This window comes from Egretta garzetta, unplaced genomic scaffold, assembly GCF_000687185.1.
Source record: "Egretta garzetta isolate BGI_Z169 unplaced genomic scaffold, ASM68718v1 scaffold111, whole genome shotgun sequence".
Classification (NCBI taxonomy): domain Eukaryota; kingdom Metazoa; phylum Chordata; class Aves; order Pelecaniformes; family Ardeidae; genus Egretta; species Egretta garzetta.
In genome coordinates this window covers 1,117,492-1,132,029 of record NW_009258672.1, presented here as the reverse complement: position 1 = coordinate 1,132,029, position 14,538 = coordinate 1,117,492, and the positions used below count along the sequence as shown (strand labels likewise).

General features: G+C 40.2%; 1 protein-coding gene across 2 annotated transcripts in view; it reads right to left on the bottom strand.

Annotated features, from left to right (window-relative positions):
• SH3KBP1 (SH3 domain containing kinase binding protein 1) overlaps window positions 1-11,365 on the bottom strand; it is a 207,507-nt gene extending 196,142 nt beyond the window's left edge. Inside the window, exon 1 of one of the 2 annotated variants that reach the window (XM_009648800.2) lies at window positions 11,210-11,365. Coding sequence is in view for 1 of the 2 variants with exons in the window: in XM_035888576.1 (XP_035744469.1) it covers window positions 11,236-11,277 (42 nt within the window). In the remaining variant the exon portion in view is untranslated. The remainder of the gene's footprint in view (window positions 1-11,209) is intronic. The other variant, XM_035888576.1, reaches the window with a different exon arrangement.
• Between the last annotated feature and the right edge of the window lie 3,173 nt (window positions 11,366-14,538).

Below are 14,538 nucleotides of genomic sequence, written 5' to 3'. Positions count from 1 at the left end.
AGGTGAAGTTCAATAAAATGAGGATATCAGCATAATGGCAGCACAGCAGTAATAATGCTGTTTCAAGTTCAGATCTCCTCCTGCTACTATGTATCGTGCTCCAATGATGCAAACTTCCCTTTTCTCTCAAGCAGTCTAACCAGCTAATATTAATGGGCCTTAACTAAAAATAATTACTTGTAGCCAGTATTTAATTTTGTTGCTTGCTGCCAGATCTGATGAGGGGGATACCGAGTCTGGGAGCCCAGTCAATTTTTCCAATAACGCAATCTAGTAAGAGATAGTAATTTAGCCTCCCCCTGTAAACCTTGTTTTTGCTTTATGAACGTCTGAAAACATCAGTAGAAAACAAATACATCTGTTAACACTCATTAGCAAATGCTGGTGGTGTCGGTTGTTAAATCCCACCTCCCTGTCTGTCCCTCCACATACATTCTGCAACGGTAGGCGCCAAGTGGCTCCTTTTAGTACAGACAGGCTCTCAAAGGCATGACTGAGAATGCCTCCACTAATTCAACCAGTCTTCAAATAAAAACTGTTCTCCAACACAGCGATAATAAATATTTTCTCTCATTCTTCATGGTGCTCAGTGTCATGGAGCTGCAATTTGACAGCAGAAGGACATGGTACAGAGACCGGAGGGGCAGGTTACCAACACGTTACAAGTAACACCAGGCATGAGCAAGGAAGCCCTGAAGGAGTTCTTCAACCCTCTACCTTGTACACCCAGTTTCAGCTTCATGAGAAAATAAAACCCACACAGAAACTGCTGGGTGGGGGAGTGGGAAGAGAAGGGCAGCTTCTAATGGAAACATACGAACCCTAAAAAAAAATTACTGGGGAGTAGAGTATACTCACTTTAAAGAGATCAAACAAAAATTACCTTTTTCTAAATACCTGAATACTCGCTAAGGAAACAATGAAAAGGTAAAAATCCCAGCACAAAGAAATGTGGTCAGTATTACAGAGCATCACTGCAAGTGTCACCAAGGTTCAGAAGGGCGAGCAACACACATTCTACTTCCGTGTAAAAACTGTTTCAGATAGAACAGATCGGCATTATACAATTGCTTAGTGGAGGAAAAAAGGTTGAATTAATGAATGAGACCAGAGAGTACATTTCCTTTCTTTCTCTCTATTTTGCAAAATAAAAAGTCCTTTAAAAATAACTTCTGATACCTTAACTTGTATGTTCTGGTTTTAGACCTAGTGTCTATTTCTGCATGCCAAACACATACATTATGCAAGTCTACTACATGCACACATAGGTGTTGCTGAAAATATTTTGAAAGTGATTGTATTAAAAAAAGAGCTTTTATTTTACAGTTTAAGGAGTCATACCTCTCCTTCCACTTACTCAAAATTTTCCTGATGTCCACCAGATAGTTTGCCTAGATTCTCTAAAAACTTTTTACACTGTTTGAAAGGCTGCAGAAGTTCAAATGACCCACTAAAAACGTGGGTTGACAATAGAGAAATCAGGACGTTTTCTGCACAGAACCACAGAGCAATTAAGGGCTATGAAATGCAGTGCTCAGTCCTGCAAGAATAGGTGCATGTAAGCAGTTGTATCCTCCCAAGTCATTCCATCAGCTTCAGTGAACTACTTGCACAGGGAATTTATTTCTTTACAACAGTTTTTAAAGGATCTGCCCTCAGCTGTTTGGTTAAGGAGGTTTCAAAGTGCATATGATCATTCCTTCTGCAGGGAAAAATGCTAGCGATATCTCACAGCATGCTAACACAAATCCTAACACCCTCCAGGACTTTAGTTTAGCTTTAGCATTATGTACATTTACAAAACATCAGTAACAAACCAGGTTTGGGTTTTGAATTAACTGTCATTATTTCTGACAATCTGCTCATGAGAACTGATCAAGTCACATTCACAACCATAGGCTTTCAGGTGCTTTCAGTTTGAAAGTACAGATCCCGCAGAGTCAAAGAAAGGTAAATAGGCAAAACTACACCACAGCGCATTATGAATCTACTGAAGGTTGCAATATGAAGAAGCTGTGTGGGAAGAGAGGAGAACAACTGAGCATATACTCTTCTATACATGTGCAACAGTACATTTCAGGTAGTTCCACTTATAACTACTTTTTTCCGTAAAACAAATTGTATAGAAGATATTCCAACTAAATTTCAGAAGTAGACTCCTCTAAAACAAAAGTGAAACATTAAAAAATTTGCTGAAAGCTACATTGAGACATGCATGCAGCTTTTTGGTGGGTGAATTTTAGATATTTTTTATTGAAGATAGTAAATGTGACAGTTCTGAATTACAGGCATTTTTCCATCTGTATTTCTCTAATTCAACTCAGGAAGGAGAATAACTCAGATCACCTTAGAAGGACTTTTAATGGAGGAAAAGGTTATGTTTTGTCTTTGTGCTTGATAGTACAATAAAATTGAGACATAGGACATCAGGGAAGGACAAAGAAAACACTGAGTTGCATCTTACCTTCTTCGGTCTATAGTTATTAGGCGTTCAGTGAAGTTATTAGGGCCAGTGATTTGGCAACAGCTAACAACAGTATATGAACCATGTCTCTAAAGTGCCATGGCCACGTAATGCAGACATGACAGCAACATGCAGTAAGTTGGGCAGTCTGCTCACATGTTGGCAGGGTCATGGGGGCAGGGTGATAAAGAAGCTTGGGGTGAGGGAACAGAAACCAAAAAAACCCTTCAAGCAACCAAAAAAGCTGATAAACACAGGTAGCAAAAGGAAAGCTGGATGACATGCTCTTGGCTCCAAGCAGGAGGAGAGTAATTTTCAGCCATAAGGATAAAAAGGAGTTTCATTTGCTTTGTGCTGTCGATTAATAAGTAAATACTGACAGATAAATCAGACCACCTAAACTCACCTAAGAATGTCTAAAAGGGAAACCAAGGCTTAGCTAAGCTGGTTATCATGATCCAGCCAAAATAACGGCAATAACTTGTAACCATAAATAATCATGAAAGTTCTGAAAGAGGTTTCTGGTTTAGACATGGTTTCTATTGGAAGGGTGGTTTTAATCAGGTTTTTTGATAATACTGGCCTATAGCCTCTGAGAAGGTAAATGCAAGTTTTCTGGAAGAACGAGTACTAAATTAATCTGTGCTGTGAGACTCCATGCAGTGGGAAATGGAGAAATCAAAGTTTTGTGAAGCAGCAGATAGATACACTCAACACCTTGCAGTCTTGAATGACCTGTGATGCATTTATTTCTCCCAAAATTCCCAATCAAAAAAAAAAAAAAAATCAATAAAAGCAGAAATCATTACTCCCTTCTCTAAAGATGACAGGTTTGCATTCTTCCTTTTGCCATGGGTGGGAGGTACCAATATTATTTTTAAAAATGTATGCCCTACTTGTTTCTTCCCTTCTATACCCCACCTCCGCCAATCACAACCACTGGCACTAAGTATCCATCTCAGAAGAAGGAGTCTGAAGTCTCTTACATGATGGTAGTTTACTTGCACCTTTGTCTTTCCCAAGGGTAACTGGATGATGACAGTGTCTATATATAAACAATAATGTATTTCATATGGCTGTAACAGAGCCAAAAAATGAGGATTAACAGACTCACATATACTCGCCTCTTTCCAACTCTGAAGAGAACAACATGTGCTGATCATAAACTTAAACTGCTCTAATATAGCCTGTCATATTATAATTTTACTAACAGTGCCAGTGAAATTCTAGCAGAGTAAATAATTAGGTGATGGCAGGAAATGGGGGACCCTTTAAGGGTTCTGTCTCCACCATCAGCTTCCCAAATAGTTCCCAAAAGATTTTAGGAGGGAATTGCAGTACTTACAGACACTGCATACAAAGATACCTAATTAGTCAAATACTACTTCCAATAGCAAACAGTGCAAATAGTTTGCCATTCCAGTTGATACGCACTTTATAAAAGCAGGAAAGCTGTTATATGAGAGCTGTTAAATGGTTTACACATGACACTTCAGAAAAAAACAGCACTTCTGTACATAGAAGTAAAACCCCAGAACAAAGAAAACCCAAACAAATGAAAAATCAATGCCACTAACCACCACCCCCACCACCCCCCAAGAACGTATACTTACTGTTAATAAATTACAGTGTTTGATCCAGACAGGAATATTCAGAAATAAACAGTATCATTAAGTCATGACAGGCAGCAGTTAGAACAGCTAGTCATACAATCCCCGATAGCTTTCTTTTTCCCACATGTCCCTCTTGCTCTCATCTTCATTCTTCCTTACTGTTAATGTTACTTAACATTTAAGTAATACAAACTGAAAGGCAATCAGAGGATGCAGTCCGGATACAGGTTAGATCATTCTAATGGAGTAAATGGAATATTTGGCAGATGAAGCTTAAATGCAAGCACAACCCTTCACAATTACAATTACTAAATGCTGTAGTTACACCACAGGCATCCAGAGTGCTGTTTCTCTTATACCCTTTTTTTCAAACAAACATTACATTAACAAATAATGTTTCTTAAAGTTGAGGGAATCCATGTCAGGGCTATGTAATTAAATTGCAAGAAAGGTGGAAACATCAACAAGTATTCTCACAGTAGCTTCAAAGAGCAGTGGGACCAAACTGCAATTCAGTTTCTAGAAGCTTGTGTTTCCTGTTACTGTGTTTTAAGAATTGTAACAAGGTTTTTGGTCCTGCCCGGAAAAATCAGATACACAGCTGTACTCTCTGTAAATCCAAAACTGTAGAAGTACATTTCGCAAGACATTTGTACGCAAATGCTGCTAAACACCTCTACAGATTTTACCCACAGAGAAGAGTTTCTCAAAGCAGTCTGCTCCAACAGTAAAATAATTGCCAGAACAAGTGTAAAAATGAATCAGACCAAAATACATGGATTACTAACATACCCACCCACCCACAAACAAGCTACAGGGAAAATAAAAACATCCGGAGCTCGGAAAGTTGCCAGGAATAAAAAGAAGAAACTGACTTCAGGGAAGAGAAAGGTCAGGACACCTTCTCTTTGCCTCCCAGCCTTTTAGGACTAGATTGGAGAAAAACTGTCAACCATCTAATCCTGCCAATTCTATAAATCCTTACGGCAACTACTTTAAGAAGCTATTGCCAAAACCACATTGACTTCCCTGTGTAACACACAGTTCCAAATAATAATATATAAGTAAGTTCTGAAGAAACTGAGGCTGTTTTAAAGAATTATGATACTACAGCTCCAAAGAAGTTGTATCTTGGAAAATATAACTTCCAGATAGCACATTCAGTCCTTGTTTCAATCTCTGATTAGCTTCTCCTCCTCCTCATGGCTTGAAGCCTCAGGAAGGGGCGGGGGTGGGGGGGAAGAGGCGTTTAGTTTCCTTTGTAGCATAAAATTATAATTTCTTGTAATTTATGATTTAAACAACAGCATATTTTAAACAGAAATACTCCACTGAGGTTTTCTTAAGAATACAAAAGACAGACCTGAGCAAAAAGAGGAAATAGTTGATTCTCCTTACTATATCTATATATATTACCTACACTGAACTCTATCCGTGAAGCAGTATCATATGTATTTAAATAAGAATATTTCTTTTTATGTTTTTTCAAACATCAGCAATTACAATGCCTATTAAATAATGAAAAGCAATACATTTTGTTTTCAAACTCTTTAAATTTTCACCAGTTCTGTCAATATATAATTACAATTAAGCCGCTGCCTTTTCAGAAGGTTACTTTTTACTAATAACTTGTTGCAATATAAAGAACTAGTCGCTACAAGCTAACAAAAACCTTAACACTGAAGCTTCACATTACCACATGTCCACTGCACGACTGCCTGCTTCCATCCCCTCCCGGTAATCCCCCCTCTCCCCCTCCCCCCCTTCAAAGCCTGGCATCGAGAGATACCCGACAAACTGATGGCCACAGGACAGCCAACACCACACTTGCCCGATGATGAACATACAGGATCCATGCTGCTTACTGCAACGAGCACAGCCCTCTGCCCATTCGGCCGAGAATACCACCAGTTCCCTCCAACAGGGAATGGGAAAGAGCCTCTGTAGCTGCCAGGGAGTCTCACATCACTTCCAGGCCAAACACCCAGGGCAGCTGCCTCACTGGGAGCTCCCCCACCTCCTCTGAAGGCAGACAAACAGGTTGAGGCGTGACGTTATTTGTAATCGTGCCCTGGGCATCCAGGATGGCCCAGAGTGCTGCTGCTGCTTTCTGTGCTGATTTCCCTTTGAAGAGTGACACTGCCAAGTCAGAGACTACTGACTGGTACAAAAACATCTTGGTGGATCTGTGTCTTCGGGGGGGATATGGGCTAGGAGAGGGAGAAAGACACTGTTTTACTGGTTTTGCTTTCACCAATGTAAGAGTAAGAACAGCAGCAATAATAAATAACACCACATCAGTGAAGCTATGTTTCTCCCCACAAAATCTTCATTGATGATGATGGAAAGAAAAAGCTCAAAGAGGCAACATTTTCACATGATGGACCCTATCTGAAAGTTTCTTTCACCAATTATATTCTCTTGTATTTCACCATAAGGGTAACAACTTTAATGGTCATACCCAGAACTCAGAATAAGGAACTAGTGCTCCTGGCTCTCATTCCCAAGATGACAGAACAGTTAAGATGCCACAATCTAATAAAACGTTTCCTAAGAACAAACATGTAGAAAGTATTTCCAACAGAAAAGCTCAGTAACTGAATTACAAATTCCTGCCAAGCACATAAAAAACAACCCTGTAATATTTCACTGACCCATAAAGCAAGTTATCCTTTCAGGTACAGACAGAAATAATACTGCTTTCCCTGGTCTGCATATAACCTCAGTGCCTTGGCAGATGCCACAACTTTGAGAAGTGGCTACTTAGGCAAAGCTGACCCAGACGGAGAGCAGTGAAGGCAATACAAACCTACAAGCCCAGAAGCAAAGGCGGGCACAGCGGTATCAGAGCTCGCGGTGGAAAAGCAGGCGGGAAGAACAACAGGGGTTGGTTGGTTCTCCGACCTAACAGGCACCAAGCAGCAGCCGGAGGGCTGGGGAAGCAGAAAGCATGGCAGGAACCAAAGCGTTCCGGGACACGGGGAATATTCTCTTTTCCCTCTCAGGAGCCAAACTACATCTGTGAAGGGCCCTTGCACATGCACAGGCCCAGTCTTATGACAGGTTTTAGGAAAGCACTAATAGGAATGGGTAGAGGGGTATGGGGTGCATAGCAAGCACAAGGGTCTCAGCTTCACTCGTGATTCCCTGTAGCCTCTGACTGGTTGTGAAGATTTAAACCAACCAAATAAAACACATGGAGAAGAAAATTAAATGACAAGCAACAGATAATGATCTCTACCATGTACCTAGGATTCAGCATGAACATCCCTGGCATCCTACAAATAATTTGCACTATTTAAAGATCGTATTTTGCTTGTGTAACAAGAAATCCAGGCTGCTGTCTGACCCGAGGCAGCAGTACAGTTACAGAAACCCTCTGTCCTGTTTCATTGATTCTAAAACCTAAGCTATAAACAAGAACTTAAAAAATAAGTACCACTGCACTTCTTGCTAATTTTAAAATAAATTTACCCCCCCAATTCTGCTAGCAATATTGGCAAGTCCTCTGGAGTACAGTCAAGCCTGAAGGTTGGCACATGCAGCGCGTTCAGTTTACCAGTATAACACTACCCAATCCCACATAGAACTGGGTTTGTAAATTAAAACTGGCAAGCATGGCTTCGCACCACAATTTCCTGCTTTCTACATCTTTATCTGCTATCAGCAAAATCTAACTGTCTCAGATATTGTCACAGTTACAGACAGTTTTACACTGCAGAGCATGGTTAGACAAGGAATTTATTAAATAACACAAGAAAAAACCCAAAAGCCTCCTGTCTGTCTCCTAATGGCATTTAAGAAAAAACCCCTAATATACTACACATCATACACATTTCCTTTATTTTCTGACTATAAAAAGTAAGGATTTTGGATTTCAAGTTTTCAAGCTAGAAAGGTATCTAAGACCAACTTTATACCATGCAAATAAACTACGCTGCAATCACACCTGCTGCCTCCTCTTTTTCAACTGCATAACTGAGGAGTAAAACCAGGAACAGTATGTAATTCCCCACTCATACTTCTATTTCTCTACCTGAAAAATTGAAAGAGAACAGAAAAGACGACAACCAGATACGCATTTCATACATTCCTTACAATAAATTCAGTATCACTATCTCTAACAAAATTAGATACCTACAAAGGCTGAGAGAGGTAAATTAGATCTTAAAGAGAGATCAAAGAATATTCTCATATTTAGACAAACTTCTCCCACAAAATCTTCCAAGTGACCACAGCTGCAGACTAATAGGCAGTGAAAATGGAAAGGGAAAAGAAATTTCAAATACCTTTTCTGTTAGACCCTTCATATTGAATTGCAGAACATAAGAAGGGTATGAATCTGTGTTTCTTCGTGTCTGTATGTTTAAAAATATATAAAATTCAAAGCAGTTGTTTTGCAGATTCAAGAACAGGAAGTGCTTCTGATACAACTTCACAGTGAAAGTCCTCTGAAAAAAATAACTGCTCATGTACTCATACCTATCACTGCTACCTCCCCTTTCCTCTTTCTTTTTCAGACAACTCCTCTTCAGTGGTCTCCTAATTTGCTTTTACTCCATGAAATTTGAAACCACTTTTGCCACAGGAAACTCCAAATGCCTTTTCCACATCACAACTTAGTACTCCCGTTAAAAGTATTTATTTTCTTACATAACACTTTGTATTAATGTTGTTTCATAAATATTCCAGTATATTGCATTTCCCTAATTTTTCCTTTTCTGGTTTGTACATCTTTTCTCCTAAACTCTCTTCTCTTCAAACTGCATTTCCAGAACCTAAGCACACATGCTAACCGAGACCACTCAGGCCTCTTTACTGTGTTAATTCAGTGGTTTCAATTCAGCCCAAACATTCCATTTTTGCAAATCCCAACAGTTTCTTTGTAATATCGTCATGAATTTATTCAACAAAAAATCAAATCACAGAAAGGAAAAGCTATTTTCCATAAGAAATTATTCCCTCCACTTGAAGGTAGAATGCAAGTACCTCAAGAATTTAATCAGTGATTTTTACCTCTGAATAACTTCCTCAAGTAACTACTTGTGCAACCAATTCTGATAAGCAATGGGAATTTGGAGTTGCGTTCGGCTCCACCACTCATCTGTAGCACCCCTTTTTGCCTGTCTCTCAATTACCTTGCTGACACAACAGAATAGCAATGGGGCATGAATTGATTACTGGTGAGCTCAACTCTGCATGCACTTGTTCAAAATTTTTCCGTAAATGAAAAAGAAAGTTTACAAATACTTATCATCTTAGTGGACAGAATGATTACACTCAACAAGCTTTCTAATGGGACTGCTGTTATGTTTGACTATAGATCTCCAGATACAAGAAGACTTACACAAGAAAAACTGAAGAAAAATAAAGGTTTTCACTCAAGATATTCACAAACTAACTATACTTTTAGGAAGTTTGTATCTTCCATGCCACGTTACCTAGTTTAGAGAGGGAATGCTCAACTATGAAAAACATATTTGACTTCACATTCAAGCTGAGAAAGAAAAAGAATTTAATGCAGTTTTTAGTTCTTTAGAAAACAGCCCTGGACGCTGATTTTTAAAAAATAAAAGGGGGGGATGGGACAGGAAGCAAAAAGCAGCTAGTGATATGGGAACACAAAATCCAAAACATTTATTGTTGTTTTAGAACTTCCTATTGAAGAAAAGCTATTTACTTTTCAATTACATGAAAGGATGCCACAGTTTGAAGTCATTTTGGAAAGAAGAGGCCTTAAAAATTAGGTACTAAGGGGGAGAACTTGCAAACCTTCATACTTAAGATTATGATATTTTCATAACATAAATTCATAGGCCGCACTTATTTAGTACATGAAATCCAACACCTCCTAAAATCAGCAGCAGATTTCAAATACCAGCCAGAAGAAAGCTTTGAGGAATTTTGCTTTTGTCCCACAGACCTTCACAGTTCATCAGAGTTCAGGCAGAAAAGTATTATCAATACACAGTAAGTCCCAAAACAGTTTATTCCCCCTACCCCAAAGTGTAGATTTTCAGCAGTTCACAAGAAACAGGGTATCCATTTTCCTCCTCCACTCCCTTTCATCTCGTTTCTTCTTGGCAATGGCAACAAGGGTTATGATGTGAGTATGTTTGTCCCCACAGGAAGACCCAAGGCTCCCACGTTCCCCGCCCCACTACAGGCTCGGTAAGTTTGCCATCGAACCACTTCCCCAAGTTACCTCGACATATGCAGTGTTATTGAAGCAAAACGAAATAACTTCATTATGTGCATATGTCTGAACACACAACAGGCTCACACAGTTAGAAGAAGAAAAAGAAGGAAAAAAAAAAAAGATACTTATGCTCTTGGAAATGGGAAAGTCCCAAAGATCTTCTGAAGCTGTAGTAGCAGATTAACGTAAAACCTATTTATGTAATTTATTGCCGTTCTTGCTCTCTTTTCCATAGTGGAGAGCCAATTTTATGGAGGTTTATAGAAACTAACAGCCTAGGTCTGCAATGACAAATCAAGGAGGCCCAGAGGTACTAACACCTAGTCTCTTATGTGCAGACATATGCACGCACACACAGATGCCCGGTAAAAAAGATATATATTTCTAAAACTTTGAATGGCTTTCCTAAAACCAGTATTACTGCAAGTTATTTGGTGCATTGCATGAAATACAAAGCAATTTATTTTTTTTTTATTTTTAAGTTTTTATAGGCAACTCTTTGGAAAAATCCACTTTAATTGTTCTCAAGTAGTTTAGCCAGGAATAAATATTCACAAAAAGCTTCTATAAAACCTAAGAAAGCACTCTGGAGAAGAAGCAGCAGTTACAGAGAAAAGAAAATACTGCAAATGCCATACAATATAAGTTGTTCTAGAATAAGCACTTTGTTCCCAGACCACACAGTTAAACAATCACTGAACAGCAGAGAAATGTAGGTGTAGCTACTTAATTTTCAGGGTATCAAAACTACACTGTCTTTGCAAAGAAAGCAATCCTTTCTTTTTAACATAGCCTCAATAGAAAATTGTATTGTAATATATTATGGGTTTGGATACAAGAAATATTATGATACAAAAGCTGATATTTAGCCCAAACAGCACAGTATACAAAACATATACACACAACACAAGAACAGTTCCACTTTGTACTCACTCTTACAAAGTTGTCAGGGAACAAACCTCTTCTGCCTTTGAGCTGTCCTTCCCACCAGCCTCCATCATCTTTCTTGATATTGGTGATTATGTCACCTACAGTGATCGTCAGCTCATCATCATGTTGAGCTTTGTAGTCAAACTCCACTATCGCCTCCACTAAAAGAGAAACACACATACGCATAATTATTGACTCCATTTAAGTTTCCATGCCTTTGAAAGGAGTAAGAGAACAGCAATCTGATTATATATTCTCAGTGAAAGTAATATATTCAGCTTAACCAAGAGAGCACATCAAATAGGCAACACGTAATGGTAACATTCTGTGGGTAACTGCTACAAGAGAGGCCAAAGAAAAAAGAACCACAGGAATACCCATCATGGTTAAGGCAACAAATGGCATGCTTTTTTCTTTACTGTTTAAAGGAAATTAATTTGTGATGCTTCAGCAGTATCTACTCTGGCAGCATTACAAAGTTTATTTTTATTTCTTGGACAATGTTTTGGCTTTTGTTCACAAGACTTCTAAAGCATTTTATTTCTGGAAAGGTTCTCGAATCTATAAGCATCCCAAGCCACTGCACTTACTTTGCTAAATACATCACTATTAACCTAAAGAGTATTTAACAAGAATTTTTTGCATCATGCTGAGTTTCACTTTTGTTTATACAGAAATGCAGAGCTTTGCTGCATGAATGTGCTCTCACAGGGCTTCACCAAAGGGAGAAAAATCTACTTTCACTTGTGATTATGCATAAAAGGATCTGAACATGAAATACTCCCACTGCTCTGAATGTCTGCTGTCAGAGGTGTGTTAGAAGCTTGCTACCAGTATACGGTGTGTCTTTGTCTTTTCCTGGGAGGATTCCCCATCCCTTGAAACCATACACACAACAAACTTCCTGTACAGAATTAAGGAAGTCATAAAGACAGAAAAAATCCTTTGGAGAATTAAAAATAATAGACCTGGGGTATTCAAATATGAAAGCCATAGTTATACTTAGCAGTTCGTCAAATATCTACTAGGAGGAGCCAGACTGGCAAGGTCATGGATAGTTTTATTTGTAAAACCTTACTCCTGTTTTCTTCAGTGCAAAACCATGCCCCACGATGTTCCACCAAATATTTAGCACTTCAACCATCGAAACAGCAAAATGAGAACTAGTAATAGGCAGCTGCTTTCTGCACAAATGACTGTGATACGTAAACCCTGCAAGATGCAGCCAGCAAACAGGCAATACAGCTCACAAAGCAAAGCTAACCATTACACCACAGACAGTAAAAAGGTTCCGCTTAAATAACAGAAGCCCTGAGGACTAAATTGAATTAAGCTGACAGAAAGCAGTTATTCCCTTCCACCCCCAAAATGTCACACAGACACAATGCTGAACATCTCCCTCCCTCCCCCGAAGCCTGCAAGTCATAGCTAAGAGAGCGTTCTGACTTTTGGATACATCCCAGACACAAGGCTACGGCTGATAATACTCATCTCTTGCTTCTTCTGTGCAGCCCAGAAACATTATAAAACCACTTCACAAGAGGCCTGCTAAATTACATAATGAACAGCAAGAGAGAAAGAGTGGCACCACACATTACAAGCTGACATGCAAACAGGACTTCAAACACTTACCATGGAAACTTAACTGAAAAATCAGAGTCATTCAGGCCAGGAGGGACCTCAGGTCTCTAGTTCAGCTTCCTACTCAAAGCAGGACCAGCTCTAAGGTCAAACCAGGTTGCTCAGGGCTTTGTCCACATGGGTCATGAAAACCTCCAAGGACTAAGGTAGGGCACGCAGGGCAACCTGCTCCATTGCTTGACTGGGAGAAAAGGTTTTTTTCTACAGTCCACTGGAACCTCTCTAGTTTCAAAAGTTACATCCATTGGTCTTGTCCCACCATGCACCAAGAGCCTCACTTCATCTCCTTGATAACCTCCTTGTAGGTATTGTAAGGCTGCTATTAGGACCTCCCGTTTTCTTTTCTCCAAGCTAGACAATGAGAGTCCCTCTAGCCTCAGGTTGCTCCACTCTTTAGCATATCAGCTGTTCCACCAATTTTCTATCAACCACAGACTTGACGAGACTGCACTCTACTGCCTTCTCCAGTAATTGATATATATGTTAAACAGGACAGGTCCCAGGAGAGACCCTGGTGGTACTCCATTTGTTAGCACCTTGGAAGTAGAACACAACCCATTAACCAATAAGCAAATCACACAACATTTAGGGTTGGAAGCCACCTCTGTAGACCAAACCCCCTTACTCAAAGCAGAGACAGCTAAAGTGGAAATTGCTGGGGGCCTTATGCAGCCAGGTTTTGAATATCTCTAAGGATGGAAATTCCAGAGTTTGATCACCCTTAAGGTTAAAAAGCTTTTTTATGTTTAAATGGATTTTCCTGTATTTCAGTTCATGCTCATTGACTCTACTTTCACTGTCTACTCCCAAGAGGACTCTAGCTCCACTTCCTTTACTCCACCACATCACATTTTCAGACACGTCAATAACATCACCCTCAGCTGTGTCTTCTCCAGGCTAAACAGTCCCATCTCTCTCAGGCTCTCCTCAAATGTCAGGTGCTCCAAGCCCTCAACCATCTTCATGGCCCTTCGCTGGACACGCTCCAGTATCTCCATCTCTCTCTTGAACAGGAGAACCAACAACCGGGCACGACATTCCCAACGCGCCTCACCAGAACGGAGAATAGCAGAAAGATCACTTCTCTCCACCTGCCTTCTCCCAATCCTCTGCCTAACGCAGCCCAGGAAGCTAGGAGCTGCCTTTGCCACACACACATTGCTGCCTCATGGTCTGCTTGGTGCCCACCAGGATCCCTGGGATCTTCTTGCCAAAGCAGCTTTCCAGAAACTCAGCCTCAGCCTGCACTGGTGCCTGGGGTTATTCCTCTCCAGGTACAAGACTCAGCATTGCCCTTCATTCACAAGGATCCCGTCAGCCCATCTCTCCAGACTCTTGAGGCCTCTCTGAATGGCAGCATGACCCTCTGGCCTCTCAAACAGTCTTCCAGTTTTGCGTCATCTGCAAACTTGCTGAGACCGCACTCTGCCCTATTGCCCAGGTCATTAGTGAAGATGCTGAGCAGCACTGGCCCCATTAACCACCCCTGCAGCACATTGCCAGCGATTGGCCTTCAGCTGGAGATCATGCTGCTCACCACAAACCTCTGAGCCTGGCACTTCAGCCACTTTTCAGTCCACCTCACTGTCCATTTTCCTGGTCTGCACTTCATCCACGTATCCATGAGGATGATATGGGAAACTGTGTCAAAAGCTTTGCTGAAGGCAACGGCAACAACGTCCACTGCCCTC